The sequence below is a fragment of the Rhinatrema bivittatum genome, chromosome 13, assembly GCF_901001135.1.
Source record: "Rhinatrema bivittatum chromosome 13, aRhiBiv1.1, whole genome shotgun sequence".
Lineage (NCBI taxonomy): Eukaryota > Metazoa > Chordata > Amphibia > Gymnophiona > Rhinatrematidae > Rhinatrema > Rhinatrema bivittatum.
In genome coordinates, this window is record NC_042627.1 from 81,960,260 (window position 1) to 81,982,671 (window position 22,412).

Sequence of the window (22,412 nt, forward strand, 5' to 3'; positions counted from 1 at the left end):
GCCTGCTCTCAAGGAAAAACTACTGCACATTGCAGCTCGGACCCCCAGTGCTGACACCTCAAAAATCTTTTTGAGCTGCACTTCCAATTTTCTGTCCTGGAAATCCTTGAGAGCTGTTGCTCCTGTAACGGGGATAATGGTCTTCTTTGTGACAGCGGAATCGGCTGCATCTACCTTGGGAACTCTGAGCAGGTCCAATGCCTCCTCTGGTAAGGGATACAACGTATCCATAGCCTTGCTGACCTTCAAACCCAGGTCAGGTATATCCCATTCTCGGAACAAGTAGTCCATAACAGAGAGATGAAAAGGGGACGACTTAATTGGACCACGCAGGCCCAACATGACCAGATCCACCGAACCCATGCAAGAATCCTCTGGAGGTGTTTCAATACCCAGCTCTTTCAGAATGACCAGGATCAAGGGACCAAGTTCATCCCTGCAAAAAAAGGCGGACCACCTTAGGATCATCCCCGTCCACATTCTGTGGACCTCCAAGATCGGTAGACATATCAGGGTTGTTGGCCAGCTGTTTCTCTTGAGAAGCACCGCTAGGATCCAGGGCATCCTGATCCAAATCCTGTGATGAGGAAGTATCTTGTGCACAAGTCGGTAGCCCTCTCCTGGCTTTTGGATCCAGCGCTGTTTTTGTTGGCCGAGCCTTCTTGCTCCTATGGCTGTCTGGGGCACTTGGCTCCTGGACTACATACCCCCCGGAGCGCTTGCGAGCTGCCTTTCTGGCCTTAAAGGCTTTATGTAGAAGAAGTACAAAATCAGATGAAAAAAATCTGAGGAGGAGTCTGAGGCCCCCTCTGGGCCCTCCTCTGCCAGGTGATTTTATGGGATTAAAACTCCCCGCCCCCCAGCAACCGGCTCCAGCACGCAAAATGTGGCCAAAATGGCCTCCGTTCCAGTGCTCAGCTGGAACGGGTCTGCCTGCAGCTGCCGCGAATGCTCCAATCCTGCAGAGCCCCTCCGGGGCCGTGGAGCTGCTCTGCCGACTGATCCTGATGTGCCTTCCCCTCTGGGAAGACAAGCCGCACATACACCACTGAGGGAGAGCCGCAGCAGAAGGCATTGCCGAGAACAGCCCTTCTTTATTTATTTTTTTTTGTTATCCCAGGCAGCAGCGGCGAGAAAAGACGGCAGCAGCAGTTAAAATCAGCGGCCGCAGCAGGGAACCAACGCGGTAAAGTAACTACTGACCTGCTCCTGAGAAAGCAACGGGTCCTGAATGCCTTGGGGTGAGTGAGTCGGGCTTCCCGGTATCACCCCCGACGAAGGACCAAGCTGTGCAACAGGGTTCTCAACCCTGAACAGCAAAGCCTCAATATCAGGGAGGAACGCCCTCTCAGGACCTGCCAACTCCCTGGGAGGCTAGAGAGAAAGCACTGGCTGTCTAACTTTTTTTTTTTTTAAAGAAACAGATCTTTAAAACCAAACCATCAAACTAACTAAAAACTCCCTATTCAATTCCCTTTTTCTTTTTAAACACTAGCTACAGACTGTAGGATTTTGCACCTACACCATCTGCTGGAGACACAGAAATACTGACGGACTGTAGGGGCACCTCAGGATATAGGGCAGAGTCGGTCAAACTTCTCCGTCTCCATCTGCTGGTGGGGAGTCTGGCCTGATCCGGGTACGTACAGGGAACCTGGTCTTCTCACTCCACTAAAGCTCAGAGGTGGTGATCCATGGGAAAAGAATCCAAAATGGCCACCATTCCCGTCTCATTCTGCGTGAAGCAGACCCAAAGTCCTTCCCTACTGCGGGAGACTCAGAAGCCTCCCCCCTTCCAAACACACACGGTGAAAAGGGAACCTGAGAAGCTAGCAGAGAGCTTGCAGCAGTGGTCACAGTCAGTCTTGTTCATAAGCAGGCAGATCCTTTACTCTGAAAAAGAGCATGGGACAAGCCGAGACTGGAAGCAGCTGAGAAAAAAGGCACTTACCCTTAGCAAGCCCGCTTCTCCTTGGCTCCTCCAAGCACTACATCCTCTTCAAACGGTTTTTTTTGTTTTCCCTTTATTCAAGCTTTACAAAAAGAAGCCATAAAGAACAGAAGGAAAGGGGGGCAGTGTCTCCAAGGATCCTTTCTTTAGACCTTTTTTTTTTGCCAGAGTCACCTCCCTGGGCTCTACCAAACCCCCGTCTGGGACTGGAAACCCTCACTGCAGACCAGGTAGCGGCCCTACATTACTGGGTAAGAGAATGTCTACTGCCCAAAGCAGAGCTGTACCACAGCTAAGTAATAGTGACGACGACACAAAAAGAAAACTGTTCTATCACCATCTGCTGGCAGGAGGGAATAACCCACTTGCCTGGAGGAGAAAGTAGGCCTTTTTTGAAATACAGGACTGAGCTTTGTGACACTATCTGATGACTGCTGGTACTCAAGTGGATACCCACTTGAAGATTAAAGACATTATCGTCTGTGAGAATCAGATCCAGAATGGTTCTGACACCATTTCTGAACAGAACCCCTTGAAGAGTATCCACAATCTGCTTCTAGCCACTTCTGCAGAACAGATACTCCAGTTCACATGGGGCAGGTTAATTTTTCCGACCAACACCACCTCTATCTTCATTCCTACCTTTTTGATGTCTTCAACCAGATCACTTTCTAGTTTCTCCACCTGGATTGGAGATCTGCAGCTCTAATCAGTGTGGTTCACAGTGCTCTCTCCTTTCCCCATGCACTTGAATTGCTTTAATATTTTTCACTTACAAAGCTACTCTCTCTCCTTTCTTGCCCTCTCTGACCTTCCTATAAGATTATAGCCTGCTATGGTCATAGCTCATTCATAATACTCATTGAACTATGTCTCTGCGATAGCAACAATATCTACATCTACCTCACCGTTGGGACTTTTTAGAATCTTATTGCTTAAAACTGGAAGGGCAGGTTAAAACAGGCTACCAGAGGCTAGGAGGAAACACACAGATTTTATTCTGAAACTGGCAGTCAGGCTCTGGAGAGGTCATTCTTCCCAGAGTTCTGCAGCAACAAAAGGATGAAAGGCTCTCACTGCCCAAGCATCCAGCGGGAGCACACAGAGAACTAAAAAAAATCCAACATGAGCTGTCCATCAGAAAAGGGGTTCACGCATCATGCAGACAGAGAAGAATGGGAAGAGAAGCTGGCTTGTTCAGGTTCTGTGGGGACAGGAGAAGAAACTTTGCCTTCATGCTTCATGTCCAAGCTACAGATGTGGCTGGCAATGGTCCTGTACAGTAATGACATCTTCCTGCATTCCAGCCACTAGCGGGCAGCACTTCTCCCGCAGGTTCCCTGGCATCGGAGACGTTCTACACAGAAAGAACGCAGTGAGGGGCATTCCGTCTGCCACCATGTGCTGCTATACTGCTTTCCGATGGTATTCTGGTGGAGCTACTTCATAATCACTGGCACTGAAGAGGGCGGATGCATTCTTCGCAAGGTATCTGAGGGAGGAAGCAAAGACAGCAGGAGATCAGCCTGAAGAGCATGCACAGGAAATTAAGCTGTAAGCAGCTTGTTCCACCAACACACCTCCCACCTCCCCCCTCCCCCCCCACTCTACCAAGAAGGAAGAGAGTTACAAACCTCACCTGGAAAAAAAGTGGCTTATCAGGTGCTACCATGCACAGTAAATGCTATGGCGCTCCTTGACGGACCACGACATCCCCCCTCCTTCTGCTCTCAGACACTAAAGGACACTTGTAACCCACTGATAGCAGCAGTTTGATCCAAGTCAGGTTCCAGTGCTCAAAGCTGTACTCACTTCAGGAAATCATGCAGATAGTTGAGTAACAAAACAAGGCTCTTCTCATCCAGGGGTGTGTAGGCCAACATAGCACCGATTCGCACTGTTCCAGGGAAAGGCAGAAAAGCAGAGAGTCACCAGTAGGCTGTCCACTGCTCCTTCTCACCCAACAAGCTGTGCCAGGCTGCGAGCTGTCTCCCAAGGACACCTGCAAGATCTCTCTCTGCGTCACATATGGCATGGAAGCCAAGCTTGGCAGTTTAATTCCCTAAAGATATTCATATAGAACAATATTCTGGATCATAAAGACATAAGAACTGCCATTCTGGGTCAGACCGAGGATCCTATTTCTAACAGTGGCAATCCAAGTCACAAGTACCTGGTAAGACCAAGAGAGAAGGGATCTGGAGCTCCCATTTATACAATTTCAGAACGTGCAATGGAAACATTTTACGGTGTAGCAGGCAGTGCTAACATCGGAATCGTACTCCATGGAGTACAGAGTTACATTGGGTCTGCTCAGTTCCTCTTCCTCCTCCCCCCATTTCAATCCTTGTTTTTCTCTCTCCCCTTTCCGATCCAGCCTTCTTCTCAATTACCCCCTCCCATCAAATCTCAATCCTCTCCCTCAGTGCACACCCCCACAGCAGAGCTCCATCAGCCCCACAATCTCATCGTCCCCCTCAGGCCATTTTCTTCTCTCAGAAGAATGGGTCAACAGCTCCCCCCTCCCCCGTCTTACCCAGCCTGAGAACCCAAACTTACCAACTATCCTCCCTACCACTCCCGTCCTCACCTGGCATTCAGTGCTGGCACAGCTCAGCTGAAGCCCAGGGAAGCAGGAAAGAGGCAGCACAGACAGGAGAGAGAGGAGCTGGCACTGCATCAATGGAGAGTCACGGCAGGGAAGGAGGCAAGTATTGGAGGAATTGTAGAAAGGGAAGTGGCAGGAGTGAGATGTGCAAGTGAAGAATTAAACAGGGACAAACGGGCAAGCCAGAACCTACCAAATAGTCTGAGAAGGTGCGGCGCTCCATAGATCTGGGACATGGGAGCATCTGGATGATCTGCTAGGATTTCAGCATACTGTGGTCTTTCAAATTTGTAGAGCAGCTGGGTACCCAGCATGACATTAAAATACTCCTTGATCCCTGCGACAACTTCATTCACTGCATATTCTCTGACACGCACAACATGGGGACAAAGAAAGAAACAGGACGTTAAAAGAAAGCATAAAGCCAAGGAACATGCAGAGCCTGCTGAAAACGGATGGTGGTCAGACAGGTGTCAGCAGATGCAGCTGGCCCAGGACCCAGTGCCACCACGACAGTGCTAAGCCTTGTACAAAGACTATCATTTGGGAGAGCTCTCCTTGTAAGCACAGACCTGCTTCCACCTGTATAAGCTAAACACGGCGGGCTTCCAGCAGGCACTCTCACTATCACAAAGCACAGAAGCCACAGCTTGGGACAGATTCTCCCACGCAATTCCACCTGTCAGAGGCCACTGTGCTTGGACACAGGGAGCGATGAGGGTGCCTTGGGTTCCTAGCAGCACCCCAGCCTTGGATCCCCTCTATTTTCATTTTAATAATCTTACAGTCTGTGAATCGATAAAGTGTCCCATGCAGAGTACCACAAACACATAATAAAATACTGCTCTGACATACAAACACATATAGTGGAGCGGCAGCGGGCTACGAACCAGGGAAGCTCGTGTTCACATCCCACTACTGGGCCTAATGACGACAATGGGCAAGTCACTTCTCCCTCCATTGCCTCAGGTACTAATTTAGATTGTAAGTTCTCCGGGGATAAGGAAATACAAATCCTCTATGAAGTGCCGAAGTGGGTTATAAATAAATTAATAATATTAATAATTACCAGTCATTCGCATCAGATACCAAAATATTGCTATTGTGACCTTATACAGGGCAGGCTTACAAAAACAAGAATGACAATGTCTGAAGTTTCAGGTAGTCTGACTCTTTAATGTATTTATTTTTACATTTTTATAGCCTATCTACAGTGAAGGCAACTTGTTCCATGGCAAAACACGCCCTAGACCTACTTGTCTGCAACTTACACACTGTCCTAGTGAGAACATGTAAATGATTGAGAAAAGGACCGCAGAACACGTTGTGGAATCCCTGATAAACAGCCTTATGCAGCAGCATACAAAACAAATAATGAATGCTAAGCAATGGGCAACATTACAGCAGCATCTCTCCAATGCAATCCATAAATAACCCTCACTGCTGCATTTTGGGCAAGCTGTACAACCCTAATAAAATACATTGGTAATCCAATATATAACGAATTACAATAGTCAACGGTGCAAAGCACTATAGCTCGTAAAACCAAATGAAAATCTAAGAGTGACAACATAATTTCAATTTCTAAAAGGCCAATTTCAGAACATGTTTAACATGGCTCATTATCAACAATTTAGAGTCAACGATGACACCTAGATTACGATAATCATCTGTGAGCCTTGACGCCAATGTTCTATCCATACAAGAAATACCTCTTGGGGAAAGATCATTACAGCCTACCCAAAGAATGGATTTTTCAGAATTCAAAACTAAACAGATCGGCCAGCCACTCTTCTGTGGGACCATAATATTACGTAAACGCCTCAAAGAAACTCCCCACTTTCATTGCAAGGAACAGATCCTAGCCTATTACCTAGGGCAACAGGTAAACATTAAAGAGGTAGATGCCAGAGTCTTTTCCAATTCTTTATAGTGGTGGAGACATTAAACAAATGCCGACTCAGGCCGAGTATCACCGCTCTTAAAACGGCTGCCTCAGGGGCTATAAATAAATCATAAAAACATAAAATAAATTTAACAAACATCAATAAAACATTAAAATGAATCAAAAAATATATATGAATACATAAATTTGAGAGACATCAACTAAACATTAAAATGGTGACAAATAAATAATGACGTGAATAAAACAGAACATACAACATCAGTTAAGATTGAAATTTACCTATTTATATTAAAACTTTTAAAATCATCATTGTTAAAAATGGGATATAAATGATAAAAATCAACTTTTGTGTAAAACTTCTTTTAATGGCTAAACATATCTGGACACCATCTCCCATGTGGATTTATTAAATATATTATTGTTACCTTAAAAATTCAATTGGACTAAAAACCATTCACAGCTTCCAACTTTATGATGTGGTATCATTTAAAATCAATCCTGGGCAGTTACAGGGCTCCCAGCCCTCTGCTCCAGAGCCTCTGTTAACAGAGGGGATGGTCTCACCAGGACTCAGCAACCCCCCGGGAGGCTTAGAGAGATATCTTCTTTAACTAAATCCTTGTCCTTCCCTTTTTTTTTTTTTTTTTTTTTTAAGATTCCCTAAGGAATGAATACCGACAAAACTAAAAACCTAACACTAAATCCAGACTAAAGGTTTTGCACATCCACCATCTGCTGGAGACAGAGAAATACTAACAGACTCTAGGTGGCACCTCAGGGGTATAGGACGGAGTCCGTTAAAACTTCTGTCTCCAACTGTAGGAGGGGAGGCAAAACCCAGGAGTCTGGACTGATCCGGGTACGTACAGGGAACTTGAGGATATCTGCAGAAGGTAATCGAGCTGACTCTCCAGTGAAAAGGGCGGGTGTCTGGACTGATCCGTGGTACTACAGGAACGAAAATTAGCAGGTAAGACCCAATTTTCCTTTCCCTCTACGTACCCGGATCAGTCTAGACTGCTGGGGGATGTACCATAGCTTTCCTAAGTAGGGTGAGATCTGGAGAGTCCCGCTCGGATGACTTTACAGCCAAAAGTTCTGAACACATCGAGACAATAATGCCTAGCAATGGATTGCCATTGCAATGGAGAAGGTACAGAGAAGGGCTACCAAAATGATAAGGGGAATGGAACAACTCCCCTATGAGGAAAGACTAAAGAGGTTAGGACTTTTCAGCTTTCTAGAAGAGACGACTGAGGGGGGATATGATAGAGGTGTTTAAAATCATGAGAGGTCTAGAACGGGTAGATGTGAATCTGTTATTTACTCTTTCGGATAGTAGAAAGACTAGGGGGCACTCCATGAAGTTAGCATGGGGCACATTTAAAACTAATCGGAGAAAGTTCTTTTTTACTCAACGCACAATTAAACTCTGGAATTTGTTGCCAGAGGATGTGGTTAGTGCAGTTAGTATAGCTGTGTTTAAAAAAGATTGGATAAGTTCTTGGAGGAGAAGTCCATTACCTGCTATTAAGTTCACTTAGAGAATAGCCACTGCCATTAGCAATGGTTACATGGAATAGACTTAGTTTTTGGGTACTTGCCAGGTTCTTATGGCCTGGATTGGCCACTGTTGGAAACAGGATGCTGGGCTTGATGGACCCTTGGTCTGACCCAGTATGGCATGTTCTTATGTTCTTAAGATTTCCACATTGCCGCTCTACAGATTTCCTGTGGTGACATAAGTTGACTCTCTGCCCAGGACGTTGCTTGTGAGCGCAAGGAATGCGCCTTGAGACCTTCTGGCACGGGTTTTCCTTGGCAAATGTAAGCAGAAGCAATCGCCTCTTTCAGCCAGCGAGCAATTGTAGGCTTGGATGCTTTATGGCCTCTTTTGGGGCCACTCCAGAGAACAAAAAGATGATCCAAAACCCAAAAATCATTAGTGACTTCGAGGTATTGTAAGAGAACCCGCTTAACATCAAGCCGCTTCAATTCTCTAGAGTGTGTAGCCTACTAATCCGAATCCGGAAAAGCCAGAAGTTCTACCAATTGATTCACATGAAATGCCGAGACAACCTTTGGGAGAAAAGATGGGACAGTTCGGAGCGACACCCTGGACTCGGAGAAACGGTTCCCGACAAGACGACGCTTGAAGTTCCGATATTCATTTAGCCGAACAAATTGCCACCAAAAAGACTGCTTTTAGAGTTGAATCTTTTAGAGTCGCGTGCTTGAGGGGCTCGAACGGAGGCTCACACAAGACCCGTAATACCAGAATGAGTCTCCACATCGGACAAACAGGATGGACAGGGGGATTAAGGTGTTTGGCTCCCTTCAGGAAACTAATCACATCGGGGTAAGACGCAAGAGTTGTTCCCTCAATGTGCCCTCGCAGGCAGCCCAAGGCCGCGACCTGGACTCAGAGGGAGTTGAAGGATAGTCCCTTGCTTAAGCCGTTCTACAGAAAACAGAGGATTTGAGCTACTGAAGCACACTGAGGGGAGAGCCCTCCCTCAACACCGGGAGTTAAAGACTTTCCAGACCAGAACACAGGTAAGGGAGGTAGAAGATTTCTGCGCCCGTATGAGGCTGGAAATAACCTCCTCCGGATACCTTTTTCTTCTCAACCTTCTCCTCTCAAAAGCCATGCCGCTAGACCGAAGTGAGCCGCCACGGTGCAGTCATTCGGGACCTCCTGAGGGGTGGTAATTCCGAGCTCGGCCAGAATGTGTGGAATCAGCGGGTCAAGCTCATCCCTCTGGAATAGGTGAAGCACCCGCAAATCATCCCCCTCGACTGCCAGGCTAGGGTGAGAATAGAGGTCCTGGTCTGGGGCCGAATCCTGATCACCTTGGCCCTGGATCGTACGAATCCTGTTAACCTCCTGCATTTCCGATGATCTTGGAATCTTTGGAGGAGGGGGCCCTATCCCTTGAAGATGAGCTCCGGGACGGAGATCCTTAGCCTGGGGAGACTGGCCAAATAAGCTCTGTGCATTAAAAGCACAAAATCTGCAGAAAATGGAGCCGGTGGTAAAGCCCCCATGGGAGATTCTGCCGAGTGTCCAAGGGAACCCTCAGGACTTAAATCGGGAGGAAAAAGCAGTGAGGTAGAATCTCCTCCCCCTGCCGACGAAGCAACATCCAAGATGGCCGCCGTTCCCGCACTAAGCAGGAATGTGGCCGGCCGACTAGCCGGAGCACCCGGCCGAAGCACGGGACCTGGATCCTGACCTCCCCGCTGCCATTGAGGGACCCTCCCCGCCTGGGAGGCATCTCAAACATATATTATCGCGGGAGAGCCGAGCAGCCAGCTCCCCGCAGGTAGCACATTGCGTTGCACACGGCATGGAAAAAAGAGGGGGGGGAGGGGAACAGCGTCAGCCAAAGAAGGAACCCCCACAAGACTGTGTCAGACACCCGGGAGGAAGAGAGCAGGACACTAACAGCAAGGCGCGGTCACAGCAATCATCCGCTCGCAGCCTTACTTTTTTTCTAGGTTAGTTTAAGCCTGTGCAGAGGAATGAAAGGTCACTGAGGCTACGGCCGAAGGGGAGGGTCAGACCACCGGTACTCACCCGGACAGGCTGCCATCTCCCGGGGTCCGTGAGCTGCTGGGCCTCCAACCCCGAGCTCAACCTGTAACTAGGAACGGCACAGCAAAGCCTCTTCTGTGTCCCTTTATCTTATTTTATTTTTAAACTTGCTTGATCTAACAATGGCAAGAAGGGAATACCAGAAAACAGAATCCCCTAAAATTTAGAATCTCCTTTCTCTTTTTTTTTTAAACTATCAGAGGAGCGCAGGTTCTGCCACCTTCATCTGCTGGAGACAGAGAAATACTAAAGAGGCGCACGTGGCACCCCAGGTTATGAGAGGGTGCCCTTCAGGTGCTTCTCTGTCTCCATCTGCTGGAAAGGAGGCATAACCCCAGCAGTCTGGACTGATCTGGGTACGTACAGGGAACAAGTAATAAGAAGCGGCCCCCAGGAATGATCCCTGAGGCACCGTACTGGTCTCCCCCCACCTCCTTAAAATGCACTCCGTTTACCACTGCCCTCTGTTGCTATCACTCACTCAACCTGTTTACTACCCTCGCATCCTCCACAGGCTGCTCAACCTTTTCAAGAGCATTCAATTTCATGTCAGAGGCTTTATTGATACCCAAGTACACCACGCTCATCACATGCCCCAATCTAACTCTTTATTCATGCAATAAAAATGCTACAAATCTCTGGCAGCCCCAGAATGGCGTCAGAAGAGACAGGTCATTAAGAACAGCAGCTAATAAAGTCCATCAAGGCATGTCTCACCCCCATCACAGTTTGCTACGTACTTGTTATCTGTGTTTCCACGAGATTTCTTGTAATTTGCATAATCATCTAACACAGAATCCACGTTCTTCTTGGCAGGAAGATAGAAGAGCTACAGAGAGGAGACAGATACTTCAGTGGCAGTACAGCGAGCTGACCTGTGACCTTCCTCCATCCCAGGGGCTCGGACAGGGACTCTAGCAGCAACCCTTACATCAGTCAACCCACAGACCAGGACAGAGATGACATAGCAAAGTAACCCACAATTCACTGTGCAGTCGCCAGAAATTACTTAAGCCTTCAATGCTCAGGACTTTTTGCAAGTATAGGTGAACAAGTAGGGCAGTAAAACATCTCACCAAGGAGCAGCAGAGTTTCAAGGTTCACAGCTGATGTCATAAAATGCAACTAAAAATATTTGAGTTAAATTCTAACTCCTGCTTCTTTCCTCATGTGGTAAAAGTTGATTTAATCACTGATGCAGTAAAAGTTAATGGTGTGGCTAATGCATCGGGATATAATAAAAAAGGGTGCTAACCTGAAAATATGTGAAGATATGCGCTGCAGATATAAAATATTTCTCCACAGAAAACATTGTGTGTGTATTCTGTATATAAAGCACACAAAATACAATCTATGCACTTACAACAAAATATGAACAAAGCATATTTTCTGTGCATAAAACATGCTTTATGCTTTATTTGTGTGAGAATAAATTCCAAGCACTGGACCCCTGCACCACGAACCTCTGGTTCAGCCCCAGGAACTTTACTCAAGCTTCAGCGAGTAATAACTATTAGCACAGGATTTAAATAGAGGAGAGCTAATTCATGCCCACAGTTTTTACTTTATTTAGATTTATATTCCGCTTTTCACACTTGGAGGCAGAGAACAAAACTTTGAGGCACTGCTGCATAACCGGCAGTCACGTCAGACCAGTGGGTTATTGACCCGTACCCAAGCCAGCAAAGAGGAAGAAAACTCCTACTCAAACGTTCCCTTCAAAGGCGAACCGAGAACCCAGGCTTGGAGCCCCCTGAACTGGAGCCTCAACAGCCAACACAGTAACTAAAGCACTGGTTAGCTCCATTGGTTCAACATAATTACAAGCAGAAACTCCTGAAGCAGGCCCTAATCACAGCTACAATCTGTGGTATTCCAGGAACAAACATTAGCAGGTAAGAACCAAATTTCCTTTCCTGTTCATATCCCAGATCAGTCCAGACAAGTGGGATGTATCCAAGCTCCCCTACACTAGGTGGGAACCCAAAAGAATCGGCTCACAATACACCCTCACCAAACAAAGCATCTTCCGGAGCCTGAACATTCGCCTAGTAACGTCTGCTGAAAGTGGGAAGCAAAGGCCATGTCGCTGCTCTCTCTCGATATCTCTCGCTCTATCTAGATCTCGAGAGAGCTCAAGAGCTATAGAGAGCTCGAGAGAGCTATAGAGAGCTCGAGAGAGCTATAGATCTATATCGAGGTGTCACCACCCAGGAGGCTGCTTGAAGAATGTGCTCGTAATCCCTCTAGGGCCATTCAATCTTCACAGAGATTGGTTTAAAGGGCCTATTTTTTTCAGCCTAAGAGAAATCATGGGTTTAGATGCCTTATATCCTTTCTGTGCTCCACTAAGCAATACAAAGAGATGATCCGCCTCACAAAAACGGTTAGTGATCATAAGACACCGCAACAGAATCAGAAGAACATCCAAATAATTAAACTTCACTTGCATGGGACACATCCACTGACCAATGTAGGAACTCCGAAAGCTCCACCATCTAGTTAACATGGAAGGAGGAGACAACCTTTGGTAAAACTGAGGAAACTGTATGCAGCATCATACAATCGTTCGTAATCCGCCAGAAAGGAACACTACAGGACCAAACCTGAACCTCCAAAATCCGACCTACCGAAAAACTGCGTTCAAGGAGAGGTCCCTCATTGACTCCATCCACAAAGATTCAAATGGGGGTCAACACAGCATCTGCAGAAGTTAACATCCACTAAGAGATGACTTACGAATCTAAGGATGCAAGTGTTTGACCCCCTTCAGAAAACGAACATTTGGAAGAGAGGCCAATGACCTCCGCCGCAGCTTGCCTGTTGGGCATACCAAGGCTGCAGCAAAAGGACAAGATCTGAAGGCTGTCCCCACACAATGGCTCCAGACTTTCCTCCAAACAATAGGATTCAAATACCCTCCACACTCTGATATAAGCCAGAGATGCAGAAGGCCTCCTAGCCTGAAGCAAGGTGTCAATTAACCGGCTATACGCATCCTTTCAGCCGTAAATGCCATCTCTCCAAAGCAAAGATGCAAGATAAAAATGACCCGCCCGATCCGGATGGGTTCTTGTCTGCTGATAAGCCAACCTGAGAGGCCCTATTGTGAGAGGCACCAGAAGCGCAAATCACGGATGCCGCGGTCATTCCAGAGCCACCAGAATCACCGCTCCTGGATGTTGCACTATGCAGAGCCATTCGTGGCTACGAGAGATCATGAAGGAAACACAACAGAATCCCCAATTGCCAAGGAAGAACCGAGAATCTATGTCCTTGGACTCAACCTCCCGTCCACGACTGAAAAATCGAGTTGCCTCAACATAGCCATGTGTGATTCATCAGCTCCATCAGAGCCAGTTGGGGCTCCCCCAACCTGACACAAATGAGGTTCCAGGTCTCAGAGGACAACTCCTACCCCCTGGGTTCGACTGCTGCCTGCTGAGATAATCAGCATACACATTATCCACTCCTGCAACATATGGTGCTGCTATTCCCTCCAGATGGTGATCTGCCCAAACAGCTCGTGGACCTCCAGAACCATCCTATCACTTCGTCCTTCCTGGATGAAGGACAGAAGGCTCTCACCATTCTTCCTCAGACCTGTGGAAGGAATGGCAACGCCCTGCAAACCGTCTGTGTTCACAATAGATTGAAAGACCAGGATGCTTCCATTGGGTGACCAAAGACCTTCAGCCTGTTCCTGATACAGTTCCCCCAATTTCCGAGGCTGGCATGCGAGGTCAGCACCTCCCAGTCTTGATCCTCCCCCTTTTTCCAAATTGTGGCATGAAAACCACCACAAGAGCTTGGATCTGAAGTCCCCCTGCCGTGGAAATGGCAGAACTCCTCCTCCAACAATGGTCCAAACCCCCCCCCCCCCCCGGGAAGGGGCACATGTGAGCAAACACCCATGGTACAAAAACTAGCGTGGGAGCCATGGAGCCTAGGACTTGCAAATAATCCCAGAGCACTGAGAGATGCAACAGACGAGTCATTTGTGCCTGCAATTTCACTACTGTCTCTGAAGAAAGAAAACCTCCTGCCAAAACAGGCATCGAACTACATTCTCAGGTACTCCCAATGACTGGGCCGGCACTAGATGACACTTTACCAGGCTTATGCCCCAAATCAGGGATCACCATCTCTTCATGACCTGCCAATCCCTGACCACATTTGTCCTCTGACTACGTTCTGATGAGCTATCCAGAGAAGGATGAACTAGAATCCCCCTTTTTTCTCATGGCTGCTGCCGCCACCACTACCATCCATCTTCGTGAAAGTCCACGGTATTGATGGTGGCCGAAAATGGAGCACCCGAAACCGGAAATGCCTTAATACCATGAACCTCAGAAACCTCCGATGACCTGTGAGTAAGGGAACGTGGTTAGGCCCTCTGCTAGATCGAGTGCCGGCAGGAACACTCTCCTCCACAAAACACAGAACTTGCAGCACTGTATAGTCCTTCTGAAGAACCAGAAAGGGCTGTAAAAGTACCCTCCTTCTTGGGAATTACGAAATAAATCAAGTCCCTCCCTTGTCTGCATTCAGTTGGCAGGACTAAAACAATTGCATCTAGCCTCTGCAACCGCTGCAGTACATCCCGAACAGTCTCTCACATGCCTCAGAACGTGCATTGCGACTTCATGACAGCTTCTCCGATTGGGCGAGGAACTTCAAGCACAACTGTCTCTCACCACCTTCAATCTCAACTGTCTCTCCAAGACCCCTGGGCTGACGTGACTGTGATCTACTCCCCGTACTAGCAGGTTAATGATGACTGTACAGCTTCAACAGCAGAGTGGCCCATCTTGGCTTCATTGCAAGAGCTTTCCTCTACTGGTCCCTTGACCGGAAAGAAAAAGCTCCTGGGGTGGGTCTGTGGGCATCCTAAAAAGATTGCTGCCTTCCAGAGGTTGAAGAACTATTGCCGCAGCGAAGCCTCTTCATATCCTGAAAACAGAGAACATATGGGCATGTTTTCTTGGCACTCTTCTTATCCTCCAGCAACTCATTCCCCTTTGACTCCTCCAAATGTTTCATCAGTTGGTCCAGATCTTCCCTGAACCACCAATGCCCCTTTAAAAGGGAGATTATAGAGCTGCTTCTTAGACCACTCATTTGCTAATCATTTTCGCAACCATAGGAGTCAGCTGCAAGTGCTGAGACCATGCTTCTAATGGATGGGCGGACCAAATCCTACAGCGCATAAGTCACATAGGCTATCTTGGCCTCCAACTGGGCCGTCTGCCTGGAACTGGCCATCGGTTGGAGCCTTCTGCACCCCGCAGAAACCAGTTCATCAAGAACCTGAGGGATGAGGGAACACAACTCTTCCTCCAGAAAAGGCAACTGACCTTTCACCACTGGAACCTCCTCCAGATCCAAAAGGGACTGATGAGCCTCTGGAACCTCAGCATCCTCTTGAGGATCCTCCCAACGTGCAGAGATGGACTTATCATCTATGAGGCTCCTGCTGCACACTTTAGCGGACCACATGGCTTGTATCGTGTGTGGGCACATCACTTCTTTCCGCCTTATGCAGGAGCAGGACAAAACCCAGTGAAAAACTGTTTTGAATCACTGATATCCTGCCTGGCTAAATAAGCTTCAAGCAGACTCCTCAGCGGGCTCTTCCCCTCTTCTCCCGGTTCTCAGGAAAGCCCTGCACCAACCATAAGAGTGGGAGTGGGGAGTCTCTGTCCTCCCCGCACTCCATCTGCTTCTACCACATGGAGACAAGATGGCTGCCGCCTCCTCATCTCTGGTGACCTCTTTGCCGTACCCATCAGGTGAAACATTTGCCTGCTGTCTCGGAGGAGCTGCCTTCACCTCCGGAGGCATAATCAGGCACGAACACCGTTTTCCAGAGTTCCTACGTGGTCGACGCCATGCTGTCCTCACACGCGTGCACCACCTTTGAGAGCCCTCCCTGACCCCGGATGTGCTAACACGGTCTCCCGACACATGCTGCAGTGCCCTCCCGGCTGCGGGTTCCCTCCTCACCCCTTTCCGGTACCAGCAGAGCCAGCAGGACCCAAGCACTGGCAGATCCCGCCCCACTTATTTACTTTTTGGGGTTTTTTTGCAAAAAAACAAGGCAGCCGTCAGACAGAACAAGCCAATAAGGGGATACTTTCCTGAGTCTTGAAGCCAGGAACAGGTGAGGGGGATCCAGAGGACTCAGGACCCCTGACTCAAGTCCTCTGCTTACTTTGGGCCAAGACAGCCAGGGATCACCAACCGCCAGCTCACCCAGCTCGACCATGAGCCAAATCCTCTTTTCTTCTCATCTTTTTTTCTTGCTTTCTTTTTTAAAATTTTTCCAAACTCAAGACTGCAGATTTTACACCTCTACCATCTGCTGGAAACAAATACTGAGGGACTGCAGATGGCAGAGCCTGAAAAAGGTTTTATTCTCTACTTGTATCTGCTGGTAGGGATTGCAAAACCCACTGGTGGCAGCTACCAGTCCCTTACCCCAGTGACAGCTCTTACAAATATTTGTAGTTACTGGGAGGAGATATAACCTATCAATCCCAGTAAAGACAAGAGGATACAGGTAATGCCTTGCAGTCAGATCAGGCAGAACTGGAGGTTGTATATTAGAAGAAGAGGGCACCTGTTTTTGCCTGGTGATTAAGTCCCAGTCATCTACAAGCCAGGGTTTGAGCTCTTCTGGAATTTTAACCTTCACTTCAACTCTGTTCATAAATGTTTCCTCCTGTGGATCAGAGAACAAGGAGTAAAATTATACCCAGCAGATAGCGGCCAAGCAGTGCTAAAAGTCAGAGTCTCACACCCACCCACAACCTTCCAGCTCACAGAAGTAGCACAAAAAACAGTGACACTACTGAAGCAAGGAGAACCATATTCACCAGCCACCATTTGCTGGAGACAGAGAAGTACTGAGGAACTGCAAGTGGCACTAGGATATTTGATGCAGTGTCAGTTTTCACTTTCTCTGTCTCCATCTGCTGCAATGGATGAATAAACCCAGGAGTCAGGACTGATCTGGGTACGTACAGGGAACCACAGTTATGTGCCCTATGAAACCGAAGCCTCATCTTTAAGGCTCTCCATTACTGATCAGGCCCATACAATAAATCCTTCTATTAACAGGGGTCACGAAAACAGCACAAAGGTGCTCTAAAAATGAAAGCAACTTCCCAGGGCGTCTATGAGAATAATTCAAACACACCACTCTCAAGCTTGAGTGAATATACTTACACTTTCAACCGTGGGGTCTACACGGGCCCTCTTCTTCCGTGGAGGCTGTGGTGTTTCACTAGTGCTGCTACATTCTCCTATTCCAGGGGCTGGGGAGAGACCACCTGTGAAACTGTGCTCCAGACCAGTCTGGCCGCATTCGACTCCATTATCACCCCTCCCCCATGCCAATCTGTCAACTTTGATTCCACTAATACCTGGAACTCAATGCCAGTCTGTCCATGCTCACCCCTCCAACTCCACTAACCCTCGAGGCTCAACACTGGTCTGTCCTCGCTCAGCCTTCTGATGCCCCCTCCCATTCCCATGCTCAGTGTCACCTCTATGGACCGAACCCAGGCCCGTAGAAGTACACAGCAGCTGCAGCAGCAAGCAAAAAACTGCAGAGAAGGCAGACGGGCTGCTCCTTGCCTTAAAAAAAAATAAATAAATAAAAGTATTGTAACTGGGCCGGGGATAAGAACGAGGGGGGGGAGGGACCGGACCACCAGTAATCCCCCCCCCCCAGGCGCTTTACCTCTCAGATGCCCCGCGGGGTCACCAACCCCAGCTCCTCAAACAGGGGGGATGGTCTCACCAGGACCTGCTTACCCCCTGGGAGGTTATGCTTTGTCCTGTTTGATTCACTTTTTTTGTTTGGTTTTTTTTTAGGAAGAGACTGCCTCAACCCCAAGATCAGGGCAAGACTGCAGGGTTTGCACCACCTCCACCTGCTGGAGACAGAGAAATACTGAAGAGATGCAGGTGGCACATCAGGTTAAGTTTTTCTCTGTCTCCATCCGCTGGAAGGGAGGCATAATCCACAGTCTAGACTGATCCAGGTACGTACAGGGAACACCTCTCTGACTTCAACCTCCACACTCAGCAATTTTCTGGCATAGCCCACAAACAGGAGAATTTTTAAATTTATTATTACTTTCCAATCTACACACATGCATGTATGAAAAATATTTTTAAAATAATTCTTACCTTTCTGTTTGTTCTTTTTTGTTTTTCTGCAGAGAAAGAAAAGCAGAGTCTGAAACCTGAAACCGCTTGGGGCAGTGCCTAGAGTGCAGAGACGGCAATGGAAGAGCCATCCCATGCAGCTCCATATGGCACTTTTTCCTGCATTGTCGGCCCACACAGTCCAATGAACAAAGTTGCTGGTGACTGCTCTCTTTCTAACATGTTTGAATTTCATGAGATCCTGTCTTATCCATCCCCTCCCCCAATTTATTTATTTATTTAAAATCTTTTCTGTACCATCATTAAGTTAAATACCATCACAACGGTTTACAGGATGGCACATAAAATGATAAATGTATAGGAACATACATTCTAGACAGGTGCCATTAAGGTTCGGTTACATAGTTTTATGATCAGTACTATTTGGTGAATGTGGTAAATCTTGTCCTTTTATACAGGTACAAGCCGTTAAGCCCGTTAAAACGGGCTACATCCCTCTGTCTCTCACCTCCCCCTCATTCTCTCTCCCCTCCACCCCCTACCTCCCTCCCTCTCACCCACTCCTCCCTCTCCTCCCACTCACTCTCCCTCAGTCCCACTCCCTCCACCCCCTACCTCCCTCCCTCTCACCCACTCCTCCCACTCAGTCCCTCCCAGTCCACTCCTCCCTCCCCCTCTCTCCTCCCTCTCACTCTCCCTCAGTCCCACTCCCTCCCTCCCTCAGTCCCACTCACTCTCCCTCAGTCCCACTCACTCTCCCTCAGTCCCACTCCCTCCCTCCCACTCCCTCTCTCCCTCAGTCCCACTCCCTCTCTCTCCTCCCCTCTCACTCAGTCCCTCACTCTCTCTCCTCCCTCGCTGCCACCGCCGTTAAGCCGTTAAAAAGGGCTACATCCCTCTGTCTCTCACCTCCCCCTCATTCTCTCTCCCCTCCACCCCCTACCTCCCACCCACTCCTCCCTCTCCTCTCACTCAGTCTCACTCCCTCCCCCCCCTCTCTCCCTCCCTCTCACTCTCCCTCAGTCCCACTCCCTCCCCCTCTCCCACTCCCACTCTCCCTCAGTCCCACCCCCTCTCCCTCAGTCCCACTCCCTCCCTCTGTCCCACTCCCTCCCCCCTCCCTCTATGTCCCACTCCCTCCCCCCTCCCTCTATGTCCCACTCTTCCTCAGTCCCACTCCCTCTCTATCTCCCTCCCCCCTCTCCCCTCCGTCCCACTCACTCCCTCCCACTCACTCAGTCCCACTCCCTCTCTCCCTCTCACTCAGTCCCACTCCCTCTCTCCCTCTCACTCAGTCCCACTCCCTCTCTCTCCTCCCCTCTCACTCAGTCCCTCCCTCTCTGTCAGTCCCTCCTTCTCTCTCTCCTCCCTCGCTGCCGCCGCCGCCGCTGCCACCGGACGCCACCGCCACCCAACGCCCCCGCCGCCGCCGCTACCACCCAACGCCGCCGCCGCTGGACGCCGCCGCCGCTGCCTCCCGCCACCGCCGCTACCACCGGACGCCGCCACCACCCAACATGCCGCCACCCAACGCCGCCGCCGCTGCCACTGGACGCCGCCACCCAACGCCGCCGCCGCTGCCACTGGACGCCGCCACCCAACGCCGCCGCCGCTGCCACTGGACGCCGCCACCCAACGCCGCCGCCGCTGCCACTGGACGCCGCCACCCAACGCCGCCGCCGCTGCCACTGGACGCCGCCACCCAACGCCGCCGCCGCCGCTGCCACTGGACGCCGCCACCCAACGCCGCTGCCGCTGCCACTGGACGCCGCCATTGTTTTTTCTTTTTTTCTGACGCTGGCTCAGAGCGACGTGCTCGCCCGCACATGCGCGGTAGAGCTGGTCTCTACTGCGCATTTGCGGGCCGTCGGTCACAGGCCATTTATAAGGTAGATCATTTTATTTACAAGTATAATTTTATAAGTTGTATATTTTATGTTAGCAGAAATTAACCATAATGCCAGCAAGCTTAGGCCATTACTACATGTTAAAGGCACCTGAATGAAGCAGAAACAACTCCTACACACCAACCTATACCCCCAATAATTCATCAGCCAGACAGAAGTGTCCGAGCACATTCTTCATTCCATGCAGTAAGGATCTCACACATGCATCCGAGATGTAATGATTTCCCCTGACAAATGCATCAAAGTGGAAAAGCAATCCCATGTCACACTGCATTTCTTGTATATCTTGTCTGACTGAACTGTGAATGTTTTATTTCCAATTCGCTTTGATCAATGTAGTGGAATGTACCATGTAAATAAATAAGTACATTTCCATTCCATCTGGGGCAGAGAATGAAGAGCACAAACAACAGGGGGAAAGAACTAAATACTGGTAAAAGGAGAAAAGGGTCTTACACGTCTACATTCTTCTGTTGCAGAGCAGCTGTCTTCTTTCCTGGGGCTGCTCCTCTCATCTTCCCCTCTGCATACTGCTCCCTTCAACAGTAATGTGCACAGTTACACCCACTCTCAGGAGGCAGCTCCATTAACGTACATTATAATTACAACAGGCTCTGGGACAGCACACAGCGCCATCCAGAATCTACTGCCTGCATTCTGCTCCCACCCCACACAGTAACACCTGTTGATCTGTTCCCTCCCTTCCTCCCCAAAATGTGCATAAGAGCTACACCCCCTCTCCATGATAGCATCTCCTCTTTCCCTATGACAACAGGTGTAGTACTTGCACCCTCCTCCTCCTGATAATGTATGTAGGATTTGCCCCCTCCTTTCTCTCCAGATGATGTGTGCAGGAGCCGTACCCTCTTTCTGTGGATGGACATAGGATCCATGCTTTCCTACCTACCAAATTAACACATCCAGGGATGACCTGGTCTGGTTGGTGGGGATGGAGAATCCTTGCTCGAGAGTGACTTGTGGGGTTTACTGAGGGTTAGAGGGGGATGGAATGCCCTTGCTCAGGAATAATCTGTGTCTTACTGGTGCAGGGAGAAAGGGGTGTCCTCGCTCTCAAATGTCTTAGGGTTTGGATAAGGGTTACACCTGGGGTCTCCCACTATCGTTGGTGGGGTTTGTTCAGGAATGAACTGAGGATGGGTAGCAGCCAGCAGAAATCAAAGTCCTGGGGAAGGGATTGGTGTAAAGGTCGGTAAAGTTAAGAATTATCTGTAGACAGCAGGATGAATTAGCTGTGGTAATGTGGGGCCACTTAACAATAGTGATCATAGCAAGATCTGGAGCTATGAGAATCATTTAGCCTTGATTCCAAAGCAGTTTCTGTATTGTCTTTGCAATAAGAGGTAGTGGTGGAAAAGCATACACAAGGCTTGCTCTCCAATCTAGTAGGAAAGTGTCTTGAGCTAAATTGAGATCACTTGAAAGAATGGAGCAATACTAGTCAAGTTTCTGGCTTTGCTCTGTCAGAAAGGTCAATCGATGGATGGCCCCACAATGTGAAGAGTTCGTTGACTGTGGTCTGGGAGACCACTTGTGAGGTTGAAACACTCTGCTGAGGTGATCTGCCAATGTATTGGATATTCCAGGTAGGTACATGGCTTAAAAGGTCACTTGATGGTTGATTGCCCACTGCCAGATTTCCAGCATCTCCTGAGAAGAGTTGCCAGGAGCCTGTGTTGCCCCGTTTGTTCATGTAAAACATGGCAATTTATTTAAAGTAAGATGCTCTTCCCTTGCAGGAGACATATGAGCACATTCTTAATTTCTCTTAGTTCAAAAATGCTAATCTGAAGAAGATGCTGTTTGAGAAGCTAGGCACCCTGTGTCCAAGAGGATTGTGTATGTGCTCCCATCCTTTAGTGGAGGAGTCCATCACCAAAGTGACTTGATAAGGAAGAGCTCTGTCCCAAAGGACTCGAGGAAGCAGCCACCAGCAGAGTTTGTTTCATCTCCCAAAAAATGTAAATTACTGTGCTCAATGGCTGTGTGAACTGGTTCCACTGGTTGCAAGGTCTACTGTAGACAACGGATGTGTAGCTGGATCAATGGAATAACATGTATTGCCGCTTCCATGTGGCCCAGGAAAATCAAGAATTAGCAGGTTATGGAGGTGCAAAGTGATAGGTTTCAAACCAGAGCGTTCACGTTCTGTCAGAGGGTAGGAACGCTCTCTCTCTTTCAAAGAATCTATTGCCATGCTCCGTCAGAACCAAGATGGACTTTTCAAAGTTGATTAAGAATTTGGC

At 48.6% G+C, this 22,412-nt stretch overlaps 1 protein-coding gene across 3 annotated transcripts in view; it reads right to left on the reverse strand.

Annotated features, from left to right (window-relative positions):
* Positions 1–2,926: 2,926 nt before the first annotated feature.
* The window catches only part of MORF4L1 (mortality factor 4 like 1), a 38,471-nt gene continuing 18,985 nt past the window's right edge, over positions 2,927–22,412 (reverse strand). For 2 of the 3 annotated variants that reach the window (XM_029574337.1, XM_029574340.1), the window contains 8 exons: positions 20,605–20,685; positions 18,263–18,288; positions 17,294–17,382; positions 16,686–16,787; positions 10,804–10,892; positions 4,753–4,925; positions 3,764–3,848; positions 2,927–3,443 (listed from right to left, as the gene is read on the reverse strand). In XM_029574337.1, coding sequence (XP_029430197.1) covers positions 3,359–3,443; positions 3,764–3,848; positions 4,753–4,925; positions 10,804–10,892; positions 16,686–16,787; positions 17,294–17,382; positions 18,263–18,288; positions 20,605–20,685 — 730 coding nt within the window. In that variant the 3' untranslated portion in view covers positions 2,927–3,358. The remainder of the gene's footprint in view (positions 3,444–3,763; positions 3,849–4,752; positions 4,926–10,803; positions 10,893–16,685; positions 16,788–17,293; positions 17,383–18,262; positions 18,289–20,604; positions 20,686–22,412) is intronic. The other variant, XM_029574338.1, reaches the window with a different exon arrangement.